The sequence below is a fragment of the Phaseolus vulgaris genome, chromosome 6 (assembly GCF_051622355.1).
Source record: "Phaseolus vulgaris cultivar YP4 chromosome 6, ASM5162235v1, whole genome shotgun sequence".
Lineage (NCBI taxonomy): Eukaryota > Viridiplantae > Streptophyta > Magnoliopsida > Fabales > Fabaceae > Phaseolus > Phaseolus vulgaris.
The window spans coordinates 30772544-30787134 of NC_143503.1; the positions used below are offsets into that span (position 1 = coordinate 30772544).

General features: G+C 31.1%; 2 protein-coding genes across 2 annotated transcripts; one reads left to right on the plus strand and one right to left on the minus strand.

Moving 5' to 3' along the window:
• Window positions 1–617: 617 nt before the first annotated feature.
• Window positions 618–5445, minus strand: LOC137832095 (putative WD repeat-containing protein C2A9.03). The gene is made up of 10 exons (XM_068640087.1): window positions 5149–5445; window positions 4361–4540; window positions 3984–4151; window positions 3808–3894; window positions 3422–3556; window positions 3225–3335; window positions 2802–2893; window positions 2568–2673; window positions 1348–1434; window positions 618–1265 (listed from the first exon to the last, which is right to left on the minus strand). Exons 2-10 carry the CDS (start codon window positions 4502–4504, stop codon window positions 855–857), a joined length of 1341 nt encoding a protein of 446 aa, XP_068496188.1. The 5' UTR covers window positions 4505–4540; window positions 5149–5445; the 3' UTR covers window positions 618–854.
• Window positions 5446–6081: 636 nt separating this feature from the next.
• LOC137832096 (Phosphoglycerate mutase family protein) lies at window positions 6082–10983 on the plus strand. The gene is made up of 5 exons (XM_068640088.2): window positions 6082–6431; window positions 7047–7146; window positions 7248–7427; window positions 8005–8122; window positions 10576–10983. Exons 1-5 carry the CDS (start codon window positions 6194–6196, stop codon window positions 10636–10638), a joined length of 699 nt encoding a protein of 232 aa, XP_068496189.1. The 5' UTR covers window positions 6082–6193; the 3' UTR covers window positions 10639–10983.
• The last annotated feature ends 3608 nt before the right edge of the window (window positions 10984–14591 follow it).

Sequence of the window (14591 nt, forward strand, 5' to 3'; positions counted from 1 at the left end):
AACGTTAGAATCATATTTCTAAAAATTTAATTTTTATAAATATCAAATTATTTTAGATTATTTACAAATTACACACACACATATATTAATCAAAGGAATTTACATTGATTACAAATTACAATATTTAATTTAGTGTATAATGTTTAATACTATTTTTAAAGTTAAAAAAATACATTTATTAAAATAATAATAATAAAGTAATTCTGAGACTATGTTTAGGAAAAAATACAGAGAATTGCCCAATAAAAAAATCTTCCAGAAAGTAATATATAATAAGGATAAGCATCAAGATATAAAAATACGAAAAAACATAAAGTATGCCCTTAATAAAGTTACCAAAATTTGATCTTACTAATTTTTTCTAAAAATCTCATGCGTTTATATTTTCATAATAATAATAAAAGTCCTTAGAGAAAAGAGCAAAAATAAGGGAAGGTGAAGACTACCCTAGTCCATGTGATCAAACACAGATGAAGCCTCCAATGTTGGCTTCATATAGGGTAAGCATTCTTTGTTGCATTGTTGAATACATGCAAGGTATAATCACTGATTCATTCTCAGCAAGATCCAACCATGAAAAACCATGAAAAAGACAAACAACATGTGTATAGATCCTCTGTACAAACTTCCTCCAATTTATTACCATCCCAAGATTGAAAACAGACATCCCAAGTCAAATGTTATTTAGCATCAAACAACTGTAACATCCTCAACCCATGCTCTACAATGTATGATGATGAGGCAATCCACCAGTTTTTCTTCTTTGGCTAAGATGGTAGCACCAAACTCAAATTCCTAAACACTACACAACACAACATACACTGTAGGTACTTACAAGGTGTAAGGTTACAAATTTACAAGCAGTCCAGATACATGTAGTTTCTTCGTCGATTCAGCTGTAGAAGGCTTCCATAGGTGCGGTCCCAAACACCAATAAAAAGTGATTCTGTGTCAGGGCTAAAGGATACACCAGAGATCTCCCCAAAAAAATCAATCTCCTGCTCCTTTTCAAACCCATGCTTTGCGTCGTAAACATGCACGAAGTCGGCTGGCTCTGCCGTCGCCATGAACTGACCATCGGACGTGAAACGTATTGAACGAATAGCTCCAAGGTTGCCCTTAAGAACAGCAACAGATTTTGACAAGTTCCGAACATCCCAAACACGACATGTTTTGTCTTGGTTCCCGGTAGCAAATATTTGCCCATTAGGATGCCATGCGGATGCAAATGAGAAATCTAAGTGTCCATGCAAAGGTGTGATAGTCTACAAAGACAACCAAAACTAAAATTAGATATCCACAACTTTTCACACTTGCATATATAACAGACTAACAGAAGATGCCAACCTTTCCTGTTTGAGAATCCACCAGTAGTGCTTCTGGGTTGTCTCCAACAATTGCAAGTAGTTTCCCATCAGGGCTTAATGAAGTATGCTGCAGACCGAAAGAAAGCACGTTCGTATTACCATTTATTCCATTTACCAATAGACATTAAATCATATTTTCGAACACTATCAGCAGGCATCCACAATGCACATCAAACTAGAAAATTAAGAGGATATAAATAGAAACTGAGAGGGACTAGAATTATACTGAAATTAAGATATATGTTCAACCGGAAACTCTCGTTTACTAAAGAAGAAATTCAACGGGTAACATAGAAAGTGGGCAGAACAGATAACAAGCTGGATCCTCAGACTCTTCACTCCCAGGCCAGAGCCACTAAGCCACCTAGCAATTTCTCCTCCTACTTTACTTCATCATTGCGTAATTTTCCTCTCCAATCACTTGCTGCCACATTTACATTTGTTACTCTCCTTCGACCATTTCATTCTTAATCCATAACACATATATGTCTCTTCTTCATTCCACCTTCACTGGTCCATTTCCTTTTTGCTTCTTTCTTAGATACATGTGCAGAAGGCCCATAGACTCAATTATTATCAATTCTCACTCCCTTTTAAACTTTAACCATAAGAATCTACCCATAATGATATCATACAATTTTGTATTTGTAATTGTAAGGAGTTTCTAAGATAGATGTAAAGCTGAAAAATTAAAATAAGTGCTGTCTTAAAATTGATACCAAATGAGAGTTTCTTCTTACTTTAGTGCATGGATATTTTTTAGGCTGCTCATCCAGAAATTAATATTTCTTAAGTTTTAACACCAAGTTCAAGACATACAGACACCCAATTCAGCCCCAATTGACCAGAAAAGGGTATTCAACATTCAAGTTCACAGAATAAATTTATTTTGCAAGCAAGCTGTACAAATTAAGGCCAAAAGATGGTCAAAATGGTACTAAAATGGTCCTTTATAAAGCATAACTCTGTTTTTCCCCTTCTATCCCCTTCTCATTACTTGTATCCTAAAGAAGCACAAAGCCAAAGTCACGCCAATTTTAACAACAACCACACCTTTTTAATTCCACAAAGTCATGCCAATTCTCAATTGGTAAAAAATCCTAGCATAAAGCAATAACTATGCATCAAAATAACAATAACAACAATGTCATTATTCATATCTATAATTTAAAACATGGAAAATCAAGTGGAAGTACTTACATTTACTGGCCAAGGAAAGGAGAAATGCTTTGAAAGCTGAAACCTCTCCATATCAAAGTCTCTAACTCCAGAGTCATTGTTTGAAGCCATGAAATGAACAGCTCCACTGATAGATTAATCAATCGTTAGTAAGAATCCCTATTTGAGAGCTGTGTACAGTTATTTCTAACACCATATCAACAATTCAAGACCTGGAAAAAAATCAAGGAAAACAAGAAAGCAAAGAAGAAAGACCTTGGATGGTCATAAATCTCCACAGCATTTGTGATTGCATTGTCCTCATACGTAGTTCGAGTACAAAAACTAACTCCAGGCCGGTCTAAGTACTGCAGGACATTGAGATCAAGGAAAAAAAAATTAAAAAAATTGAGGATGGCTTCATATTATTCCCATTTTATTAAGCAGTTTCAATTAATCATACAAAAAAAATAAAATCAAGCCTATCTCAAAAAACAGGGTTAACATCTATACTGTATAATAAGTGAGTGTATTAAAACCAATATACTAATTTGACCAAAAGCCAAAAAATTAAAAAAAAAAGTGTGCATGATATTTTCTGGGGCAACATCACATAGAGAGGAAGAAGAGTAGAAGGTTTAGTACAGATGAATAATTATTTGTGTTAAAATACTAATCATTCATAAGTATAAAAAGTACCTTGCAAATAAGTTCTCCTTGAAAACCTCCAGCAATCAACAAGTTATCCCGTACTGACAGTGTACTAATTTGTGTCTGAGTAAAACCTTCCAAGAGGCTTCCAGGATGTTTCTATTAACAAAAAAACATTTGAAAAATCAGATGCTTTGTTTCCAAGTAAAGTTTTGAATAGAATAAAATAACTGAAAAATTATTACCTCACAGGGAGCTACATGGCCTGATACATTCAAAACTTCAGATCTCTTAGAACTTAATGAAGACCAGTGAATAATTGAGTAATTTGAAACAAGATATACATCATGTTTTGATGTTGACCAAACTAAATTCCTCAACTGCAAATGAAAAAATTAGAGTTTCACATAATAGTATTGCCAACAACTGCTTAATATAAAGTTCCACAAGAAAATAGAAAAACAAAAACATATATCCGATGTAGCAAAACACTGTCAGTTATGACAAAGGTGTACAGTGAGGTACAACAAGTCATTCCAGAAGAAACAAGATGACAAAATGGAGTGTAGACTACACAAATCTTATTACATCCTCACATGAATAGAAGTAAAGAATTACAAAATTAACATACTTGGAAATGAAGTATTGTTGACTTCACAGATCTAGTGTTTTGCCAGAAATCATAATAATTTCCCCCTTTATCTGTTGCTTTGCATTCCTATAGATGTGGAGAAAAAAGTACAGGGTCAAACGACATTTTCAAAAATGAAAAAAACTACACAGAAACCTCCAAACTAACATATTTACCTTCTCTGACAATTCCCCAGATTGTGGTATATTTTCATAATTCTTGTACTGCTCTAGTCTGGTTTGTCTATATTTCTCACGACTAATGGTCAACCTATCCCAAGGTATACCTTGGATATCCTTCCCCCTCCTAGCTTCTGCAGCAGTGGTATCTGTTATTCGGTCTTCCTGCATCAGGGAACCAAAAAGAGAGACGTGCAAGAAAATGAAAATATTATGTCAACGACCACATTCTATTAAGTTGTTGAATAAAACCAAAAGGCAGCAAATACATATGCAATAATACAGAGAAATATGTGTGCACACACACATAACATTGAATAGGGCTCAAAAGTTAGAATGAGCAAACAAGGTTTTGCTTATGAATCGAAACAAACCAAAGGGTCATATTCATAGTCGTCATCATCATCTGAATCTGATTCACCAAATGCTATGCCGCGAAAATACATATCATCTTCTACCTCTGCCATTTCATTATCATCTGCCGCATAGTCCATTTCATCACCATGGTATTCAGACATGTTTCTTGATGCCCTTCGGATTTTGACAACCGATACCTGGCATTGAGATAGGGTACTAAGATGAGTTCAAAATCATCAAACTCCATGACCTAAGCACCGCAGATACTAAGCTTAATTTTTTAAAGAATACAATTGGTTCATAAACCACTTATTGGTTCAATTTTACAGAGCAAAGAAAACTACTTACAGCCATTTAGCAGCAACAAGAACTTCATAAAAACCCTAAACCCAAATACTTTATTTTTTAAAATCCCATCTCATCTCATTTAGATTCCAAACCTAAACTGACAAGCTAAGTGAAAACAGGCAAAGCTTAAGAGCAACATAAACTAATTTGGGCAAATTTCAATTACCCCACGACGAAAGTAGACACATCTACATACATAGCTGGATTTTTTTCTACTAGATTCAGAAATTAAAAGAATGGTTTCACATGGTCCAAGATAACAATATTCGAAAACCATAAACAACAAATTAAACGTAGCTAACCGGAGACGAACTAGCAGCAAATATATACAAAAAAAAAAAAAAAATTAACAGAGAAAAAGGATAATTGAATTAAGAAAATGAAAAGGGGTGAAACAATTGCAATTCATAGCAGGAATGGTGAAAAGGGGGGGCTTGAAAGGTTGAAAAAATCGAACCTTTTCAATCTAATTTTCTGGGTTCGTGAATCGAAGGGAAAAACAGGTCCTTGTAGTTGTGAAGTTGTTGGATCTTAGTGATAAGGACCCGAATCGGATCTGGGCATAGAAATGAAGCAGCTTTGCAGAATATATAGATTATAATAACGGCACCTTTGAGTCTGTGATTGATAAAATCAGACACAGATTACTCTGTAGATTTTCTTTTCTTTTTTTTTCTTATATATTTTAAAAATAAAATAATGCTACTGTCTCCAATATCACTATGGACATCACAACCGAGTTACCCAGGATTTCACTCTCTTATCAATTTTTAGTTAGGTTTCAAATTTTAATTTTTTATTTATTTACTTTTATCTAATAATTATAAATATCATTTTAGCATAGTGATGATTAGGATTCCAAGTGTTTAAATCTTATTTATATTATGTTAGATTATATTATTTGCATCATAACATGTTAGACGATAAATCTTTAAATTATTTACATTATTTTAATCTCATTTTTTCTTAGTTTTATATTAAAGCTATAGTATAAAAAATAATTTTTTTTAAACTAATAACCAAGAAAATATTTTGGTTTAGTGGTGCTATTATGTTTAACAAAGGATTTGGTTCAAATAATGTAAGCATTTAATTGGGTAATTCCTACTAAATAATAACTCAGTTAATTTCTTTGAACAAAAAGAGTAAGAGATCCTTTGCTCATGTGCTCAATACTTTTTTTCCTCTCTTGTGCCTTTTATATCTCATTTTGTAAAATATTCCCAAAATGCTCATTTTTATGTTATTTTCAATAAAATCCAAACATAATTCCTAATATATATATATATATATATATATATTTACAAAAATGTAGAAAACATATGTTTTTATTATATAAAAATAAAAATATTAAATAAATTTAAATAGTGTCTCTGAAAAATGTGAAAGTGATTTTGGTAAGAGGGTGGAATCATAGATGTGTGTATTTGAGAAAGTTAAGGAAAGAGGAAAGGGTAAAATCCTGAAAGTGTAAGCATTCATCAGAGAGAGAGAGAGAGAGCATGAATGTGGGTTTGTGTGAGATGCATTCTGTAATCTGCAGCACCGCCGTCGCACCTAGCCTTTCCGGTCGCCGGAGCAAAGTTCGAAACCCTAATCAATTACGCGCCAAATCGTCTCTGCTCATTAAAAAACAGGACACCCTTCTGGCAGAACCCTTCTCCGACTCCGTCTCCGTCTCGCGCCGCCTCATTCTCCTCCGCCATGCTAAGAGTTCCTGGGCAAACCGCTCTCTCCGCGGTAACCAATCTCCTTCCCTAGTTTCAGTTTTAAACTCTCAATCTTTGCGCAATTACTTAGTGAGAACATAGCCTTCTAACAAATTGGAATGGAAACAGAGCTAAAGTGGTACTGCTTCCAAGTAGAACAACTGGTGGGATTCTGCTTGGTGCAATTCCGTGGTCAAAGTCTCGAACTTCATTACCTTACCCGTGTGAATAATGTTTGTGTTTTCGGACATGCATGCTCCCAGAACATCTTTTTAAGAAGAAAGAAAAAAGTGGCTTAAATACTGTTTTGGGTCCATGCAAATATACCAATTTTTTTTTTTTTTGGTTTATGATCCTTTGTATGTTTTTGGTTCCTACTGTACGTTTCTCTTTCAAACTCGGTGTAATGTTTTCACAATGCCACACCGGTATTCTTATAAGGTGGGATTGCCACAACACCTGGTGGAGTGATTTAAGCGATTTTGTGAGAGAAGGATAAAAACAAAGGTTTTAATACGGATTAAACAAGAAATATAAGGAACTTAAAAGCAAAATGTGAAATATTTGCAGGTGAAAAAGAATATTTAAACCTTTATTTTAAGAATTTGAAAGGAAGATAAATGAAAAAAAAAGTTTTTTATTTCAGACCATGACCGGCCGCTGAGCAAATCTGGGAAAGAGGATGCTGTGAGAGTTTCCCGCAAGCTCCAAGAGTTGGGTTGGATTCCTGAACTTATCTTGTCTAGGTTAGCAATTTCGTGGCTCTTACTTGTGTTGTGGCATTTCAATTGAGGGTCGTTGGGATGAATCTGCTTTTTGAGTTGTGTATTGATTTCTCGTGTTGCAGTGATGCAGCGCGGACTAAGGAGACACTTAAGATAATGCAAGAGCAAGTGCAGGAGCTTGTGGAGGCTGAGGTTCATTTTGTTTCTAGTTTCTATTCAATTGCAGCTATGGATGGGCAAACTGCAGAGCACCTTCAAAAGATTATTTGTAGATATTCAAAGGATGAGATACTTACAGTCATGTGAGTATCTACAAACTCCAGACCTTTTGGGTGGTTTCTAAATTTTGTTGTCTTGGTATTTGAAGGTGGAGGTTGATGAATGAAACTACATTAGAAATGTCGGTTTTATTTTTTTCACAAGCACAACCTATGGATTGTAGTTATTATCAATACTTTATTTGCTGCCATATTTGTATATTGAATTTGCTATACTCGAGAAATCACACGTGCATTTCAAATACAGAAAGTCAGCAGAGTCACATTTCACATTTTCCTTTTTCATAACCATATATTAATTTCCTTAAACTACTTGAGTAGTGTCTTTGGACTTCTTCCACAATGAGGATTGAGATGCATATGACTCATCTGTTCGTTGAATTTGGCTGGTAATTACCCTGTGTGTAGGTTGTTGTTATCTCAATCATGTAATGTAAAACCTATAAATAAACAATATTGTTCATTTTCAAGGATTCTCTCAGGGGCCTTCATTTATTTTTGGATGATATGTTTTAATTTTATTTTTAAGAAACAAAGTTTGATACTTACAAACTAAGATTGATAAGTTTTGATGGGTATTTGATCATTGAGTGGTATACAGGTGCATGGGACATAATAGGGGGTGGGAAGAAGCAGCATCAATGTTTTCCGGGGCCTCCGTGGAATTAAAGACATGCAACGCTGCACTGCTTGAGACTGCTGGAAAATCTTGGGACGAGGTTTGATTTCATAACCTTGCACAAGACTGCATATGGTGTATTTCCTTTCAAGGCTTTACCGTTTCCCATCAAATATTAGGTGCTATCTTTCATTGTTTACCCTTTTTTATACTTTTATGAAAATAAGTTATTCTACTAAAATATTTTATGGTCTTGTCTTTTGCAAACTATTATGTGCTCTGATTAACTTCTAATTGTTGGAGTTTAGAATCAATATCTATGAGGCTATAAATTAAATTTAGTGTTAGACCATTCTCTGTACAAGTAATTAAAGTGATTATGTACATGCATGGCTAAGATTTCATATGTTTCAGCCATTGGAAGTTTGACAAATACAATCGTTTGTTTCTACGTGGCCAAATATTGGCCATGCATGTATAAATACCTTGCTGTTATAACTACTTATTTTCATTCCAAAACAGTGAGAGATTATAATGAGAGAACTACTTTAGTAAGAGAAAAATATTAATTTAAATGTTGAGTGTTTGTAAACACTATTTTTATGTTTCCTTTTTCAAGTAGTTGAACTCCATTATAAATTGTGTTATTATTCAGCATTTATCATATTTCTCACAAATCAGATTATAGGGAATGTGCATAATTTCTCAACAATTGGTAAAGAGTCATTACTAGGACCCATAATATTTTATGTGGACATACCCCAAATTCCATGGATCTGAAGTTGTGGTTTCCCATTAAATGAAGAAATGATACTCTATTTATGCTTCTTTGGATTAGATTTTGTGTATATTATAGATGTAGTAGAACTATTCATGATCTTCACCTAACTACTTAAGCTTTTATGGAATTCTCTTCCCAGTGTCTACCTATCACTTGATGATTAATCACGTGTAAAACATGGTTAACTTTGTTTCCCAGGTGATTTAAGAGTAAAAGAATTTGATTGTATGTAATTATTGATCAATACTTATGACAGTAACGGGTAAGCATGTCTCACAAATGGTTAATAGTGTCATGAAGTTATTTAATGGAGATTAACTTTGCTTCAGAAGCGGTTGAGTAAATGAATGTATTGTATGTATACAATTATCAATCTTTTCTAGTGGTACTAATGGTTAAATATGCTACACAAATGGTTAATAATAGTGTCTTGAAATTATTGAAATATCTAATGTAGTTAACTTTGTCTCGCAAGTGGTTAAAACTTAATGAATGTGATTGTATACAATTATTAATTTATACTTCTGGCACTAATGGGATATACCTTACAAAGGTTTGATAATGTCATGAAGTTATTAAAATGTCTAATGGTGGTACTGTGCCTTAAAAATGATTAATTGTGTCGGATGGATGTTTTAAGTGGGACTTTTTTTTTCCTTAGTAGAGTTATTCCTTGACAGTCTCAAGTTGCTTTTACCTGGATGCAATGTTGCTGTTCATTGGAAGTGTATAGCTTTTCTCATGTATGATTGAGCGTCCTTTGTAGTTCAAAATATTTGTTGAGTGTTTTGTGGAGGAAATATCTATAATTTCACTTATGGGAAATGTTTATTTTTCTTTTGATAGCTTATAATTAATTTCTGGGGGTTAAGTGACTCTTGTTGATTAGAGGTTTGGGAAATCGGTAATAAAATTATATTTGTGACATGAATGCTGAATGGCTTGTTTGTTTTTTAGTTCAAGCAACCTAAACCCTGATGAACTCAAAGCTTGTCTTGGTTGGTTGAGTTCAAGTGGGGTTCGAACTGTTTCAAGTGAAAAACAAAATATGCCAATAAAAATTTGGAATTCCCTTTTAACATCAAACTTTGTTGTATAGCTGTTAGTTTTAGATTTCCAGTAACTGCGGGCATAGTGGAGAGTCTTTTCCTTGTGGTCATCATCACTCCCTGAAAATTACTCCTTCTCCTAAATCTTATAAAACTGTGACTCATAATGTGTTGAGGTAACTGTAACCCAAGATATTTTAGTTATTCCTTCCTTGAATTTCCGCAAAGTTGTTTCTTAAAACTAGTTGCTATTATCCCTGACACTTGCCCCAAAAAAGAAAAGCTATTTATAGGATTTTACTTTGGAAACAGGCGAATCGTGTCCATTCACCACACTGCTCACTTTCTAAATTTTGAAGTCTATGCTAGAAAGTGTCAATAATTTTAAACTCGAAATCCTTGGTATACTTGGATTTGCCTTGTACATGATTATCCACAAAACTTTAGTTTCTAATGCCAGGGTAGTGGCAAGGGGTATAAGTTTGAAATTTTGTACCATTATTGTAACCCTTCCCGCACCCAGAAAGTGCTCCAGAGTGGGATAGAAAACACTTTGATAGGAGTGGTTTGACCTTTCAGTTTATTTGAACAGGCATATAAAGAGGGGAAAAAAAACTTTATTACTTACATATTTTCATTCAGTATTATATTAGCTTCCAAAAGATAAAAAGTATGCAGTTTTGAAGTGACAAAAAGACGTGTATCTAACTTAGTATCTTACAGGCATTTGCCACCGCAGGATTTGGTGGATGGAAGCTTCAGGGTATAGTAAAGCCAAGTAGCTAGCTTGTTGTGATTTTCCTTGCTGAGTAACCTTACAAATAGATATGCAAGAGGTTGGAAGCATCAACACTTATCAAGGAAACCTAAAATTCCTCAGCTAGGTAAAGGCTACACAGCTGATGACTTCGGAAAGTATATACATGGTGATTCAAGATGATACATTGCTGAGGATAATGTGCAGGATCCCAATGGTTCATATATGCTGCTTAGTGTGAGGCATTTGTTCATTGAAGTGAACTTATGCTGCTCTGTGGTTGATGATTCATACACAACTACAGGTTTCCAAAGAAAAGAAATATTGCTTCTGTAAATCATATGCTGTGAAAAAAAAAAGGCATTACCTGTTACTTTTCTCCCATTACCCCCCATCTCTTCCATCTTGATAATAAAGACTGAAAAATCTATTTTGAAATACCAAAATGGTATTATTGGTTAATGATTATCAGCAACCAAAAAGACAAGAAGCCTCGGCTTAAATTTAGAATGAAGAGCAAGATAAGATTCCCCTAAAGGAATGACTAATCAAAGTTCAAAACCAAACAGTAATTACCGTGTTCAATATGTCAAATATGTTCAATAAGATTCTCCAGTGGTAATTTTGCTCAACATTCTGTATCAACTATGTAACCAAAGTTACTGATCTATGATTATGACATTGGTTTATGCTTCAAACAGAAAAGGAAAAAGCAAACGATACCATAAACAAATTGTACTGAATAATTTGACTGAAAGGAGCATAATTAGACAAGTAACTATGCCAATTTTTCCTCACTTCCACATTTTTTATTTGCCAGTTTGTATTTTCTTCAAAAGCTTAAAATTGATTAAATTCTCAAAATAAACAAAGAGACCTAAGCATGACTAGAAAAAAAATAGAGCCGAACCCAATACATAGACTAATTTTGATAAAAAAAATTAGTTAAAAAGATAACTAAATAGCTGAAAACTAACTAAAATCTAAAAGTGTATGCAAAACTAGCTAAAAATTATAAAATGATAATTTAGGACATGATTAGTTATTGAATCAAATCTCAATATTAGGTAATTGTATATTTTCAATTATTATAAATTTATCCATTTTAATTTGATTTAAACTTTTTAATATAAATTGAATTTCACATAATATTTGTGTGAAAAACTATTCTTTATTATAATTTAAAATATTTATCATTTTGGAATAATTTTTTAAAATAGAAATAAACAATTCCATAATTAAAACAATAATTAAAAAGTGTAAGATTAAATAATAATAATACAAAAATGTAACAATAAAACAATAACCTAAGAATTATAATGATAAATAGGATTCTGACATTCTGATTTTTATTATTATTTTAAAAGGTAAAATAATATATTTTATCTAAATAGATTATTTTGAAACGTTAATATAAGTAATTTTTTAATGCAAATTTAAAGCTATTAAAAAATTCATTATAAAACATAAATCAAATAATCTCATAAAAAAATCATCTAACACATATGATTTACTCACAAACTTAGGATCTTAAATTTCACTGAATAATCAATAATATTTGATTTTCATATTGTTTTTGTTGTAAACCTTCTACTTTTAGTTCTACTGCATCCAACAAAACAACACTAAATCTTTGTTTTTAATTAGTACATTTTCCATCTCATCTTATCTTTCTTTAATGCACACATTTTAACTACTACTACATTATACAATTACAAGAGTTTATTATTTTCAATGATATTGTTGAAAAAATAAATTAATAATTTGTATATTCTGAAGTACAAATAATTTGAGACAAAGAAATATTCAAAAAGTGACAAATCAAACGACAAAGTTATCAGCATTTAGATTTGTAAAGAGAAATAAAATAGTAACCATTGTTGTCACAATCTAGAAGGGAGAAAAGTGTGCAACTTTAACCTTTTCAAAATATTTAAATTTCAGCCTATAATATATATTATGTAGATGGTAAGTGTTTATTTTTATATAATTAAAATTTATAATAAACATATTTTCAATATGTAAATTATGTTATACTTAATATTTATAGTAAATAAAAACATTTTAATATATTATATTTATAATTTACAAAAAACCAATTTAAATTATAACACCATACACAATTTCCATAGAAAGAAATTAAATCTTAGTTTAAAAATAAAATAAAAAAATCAAAAGGATAAAATATATTAACATACAAGTAAGTAAAAAAAAAAACTGTTTAACTAATTGTAACAAAATGTATGAATACACATTTAAAAAAATAGAGAATAAACATCTTCATCTCTAAATTGTTTATTTTAATTCTTATATATATAAACTGAGTATTAATAATTGATCATCCAACCACAGCCTCTCATAAACCTTTCTAGATAGTTAAAGGTAATAATACTATAGTGTGTAGAAATATTTTTTTAAAGCAAAGTTATTTACTGTCATTTAATGATATTTGATATTTTTCTTATGAAGTTATTAAATGTCATTAAATGGTATTGAATAATTTCAATTAAAAGTTAAACTATTGATATTTAAAAAAATTGAAATTTAACTTAAAAATTATAATTTGAGATGATTGAAATAATTGGTTTGGCTAAATTGTAAGATATACACTAACTTTTTAAAAAAATATAAAAAAATGCTTATGTTTTAATTTTATCAGTATTTATATGTTTACTCTTTATAAATAACTCAAACTAAATATTAAGTTAAAAGAGTAATACTACTATTGTAGAAAAATTAGTACTCCTTGTGAAAAAAATGTTACTCTCTTCGGTTTATGAGTTGTTTAAGCTTTATTTTTACATAAAACTTAGTTTAAATCCTAAACCTAAAAATATACAACTATTTTATATTACATATCAAAATATATCCCTCTTTATACATAAAGGATTACAAACAAAATATTCAAATGAAAACTTATATTTCTTTGATTGCTCACTGAGGAACTTTATCACCTGCAGTCTCATATACTCACATGTAAATTAATAAATTAACACGATCATCACATATTAAAGAAAACAAATACAAAATAAAACACATGATATGTTAACTATTTTTATTTATTTATTTTTTATTGTTGATAAAAAAAAATGTTAACTATTTTCAAGAATTCTAATATAAATTTGACTTTTAATAACAAGTATAATCCATCAAATTCTCATCATTTGCACAAAATCATAAAGTGTCTTTCACATTCATAATTCATATTATTCCTATCAGATTTCTACTAACACTACTTTCAGAAGACTATATATTGACATTAGCATCCAAATACATGCATCTGTCATATTATTCCCCGTAAATTCACACAGTAATGTGCATAATCATATCAATATCTCATCATCTTATATAACAGGATAAATCCATATGATCTACTATGATCAATTCTTTCAAACCTCAGACTCAGTCAAATGAACCTCTGACTTTCACCAACTAATTAACTTCATCTATATGATGATTCCGTTATATCAGTAGAATCAAGTCAAGATCGTCTCATTCACAAAATACTCTCATATCAATACACACTAATAAATTACATCACTTCTAATCTAAGGTTATTTTCTAGATCCTTATATTACATGGTGAGAAAAATAGATAAAATAAAAAATTGTACATTTAATTTACTAGAATAAAGAACATTTATTAAAAAATTTATTTCAACAAAATAATCTTAAAAGCATATAAAGGAGGAATATATTATAGGGGCAATAACAGTTTAAATTGTACTTTCACCTCTCAAATATATAATATATTTAATATTTAATAAAAATCAAATTCTCAATATAAAACTCTAAATTTAAAAGCTTTGCTATAAGAAAGAGTAGTAGTAAATATAATTTTGTTCACTAAAATAATTATGCACTCTTCTCTCTTCGTTATTTGCAATTGTTGCACATCTAATATGTCAATAATCAAGTGTTATTGAAATTATAAAGAAATATATACAGGAGAACTATTTGTTTTCAGAGGCAATTTTTTTTTT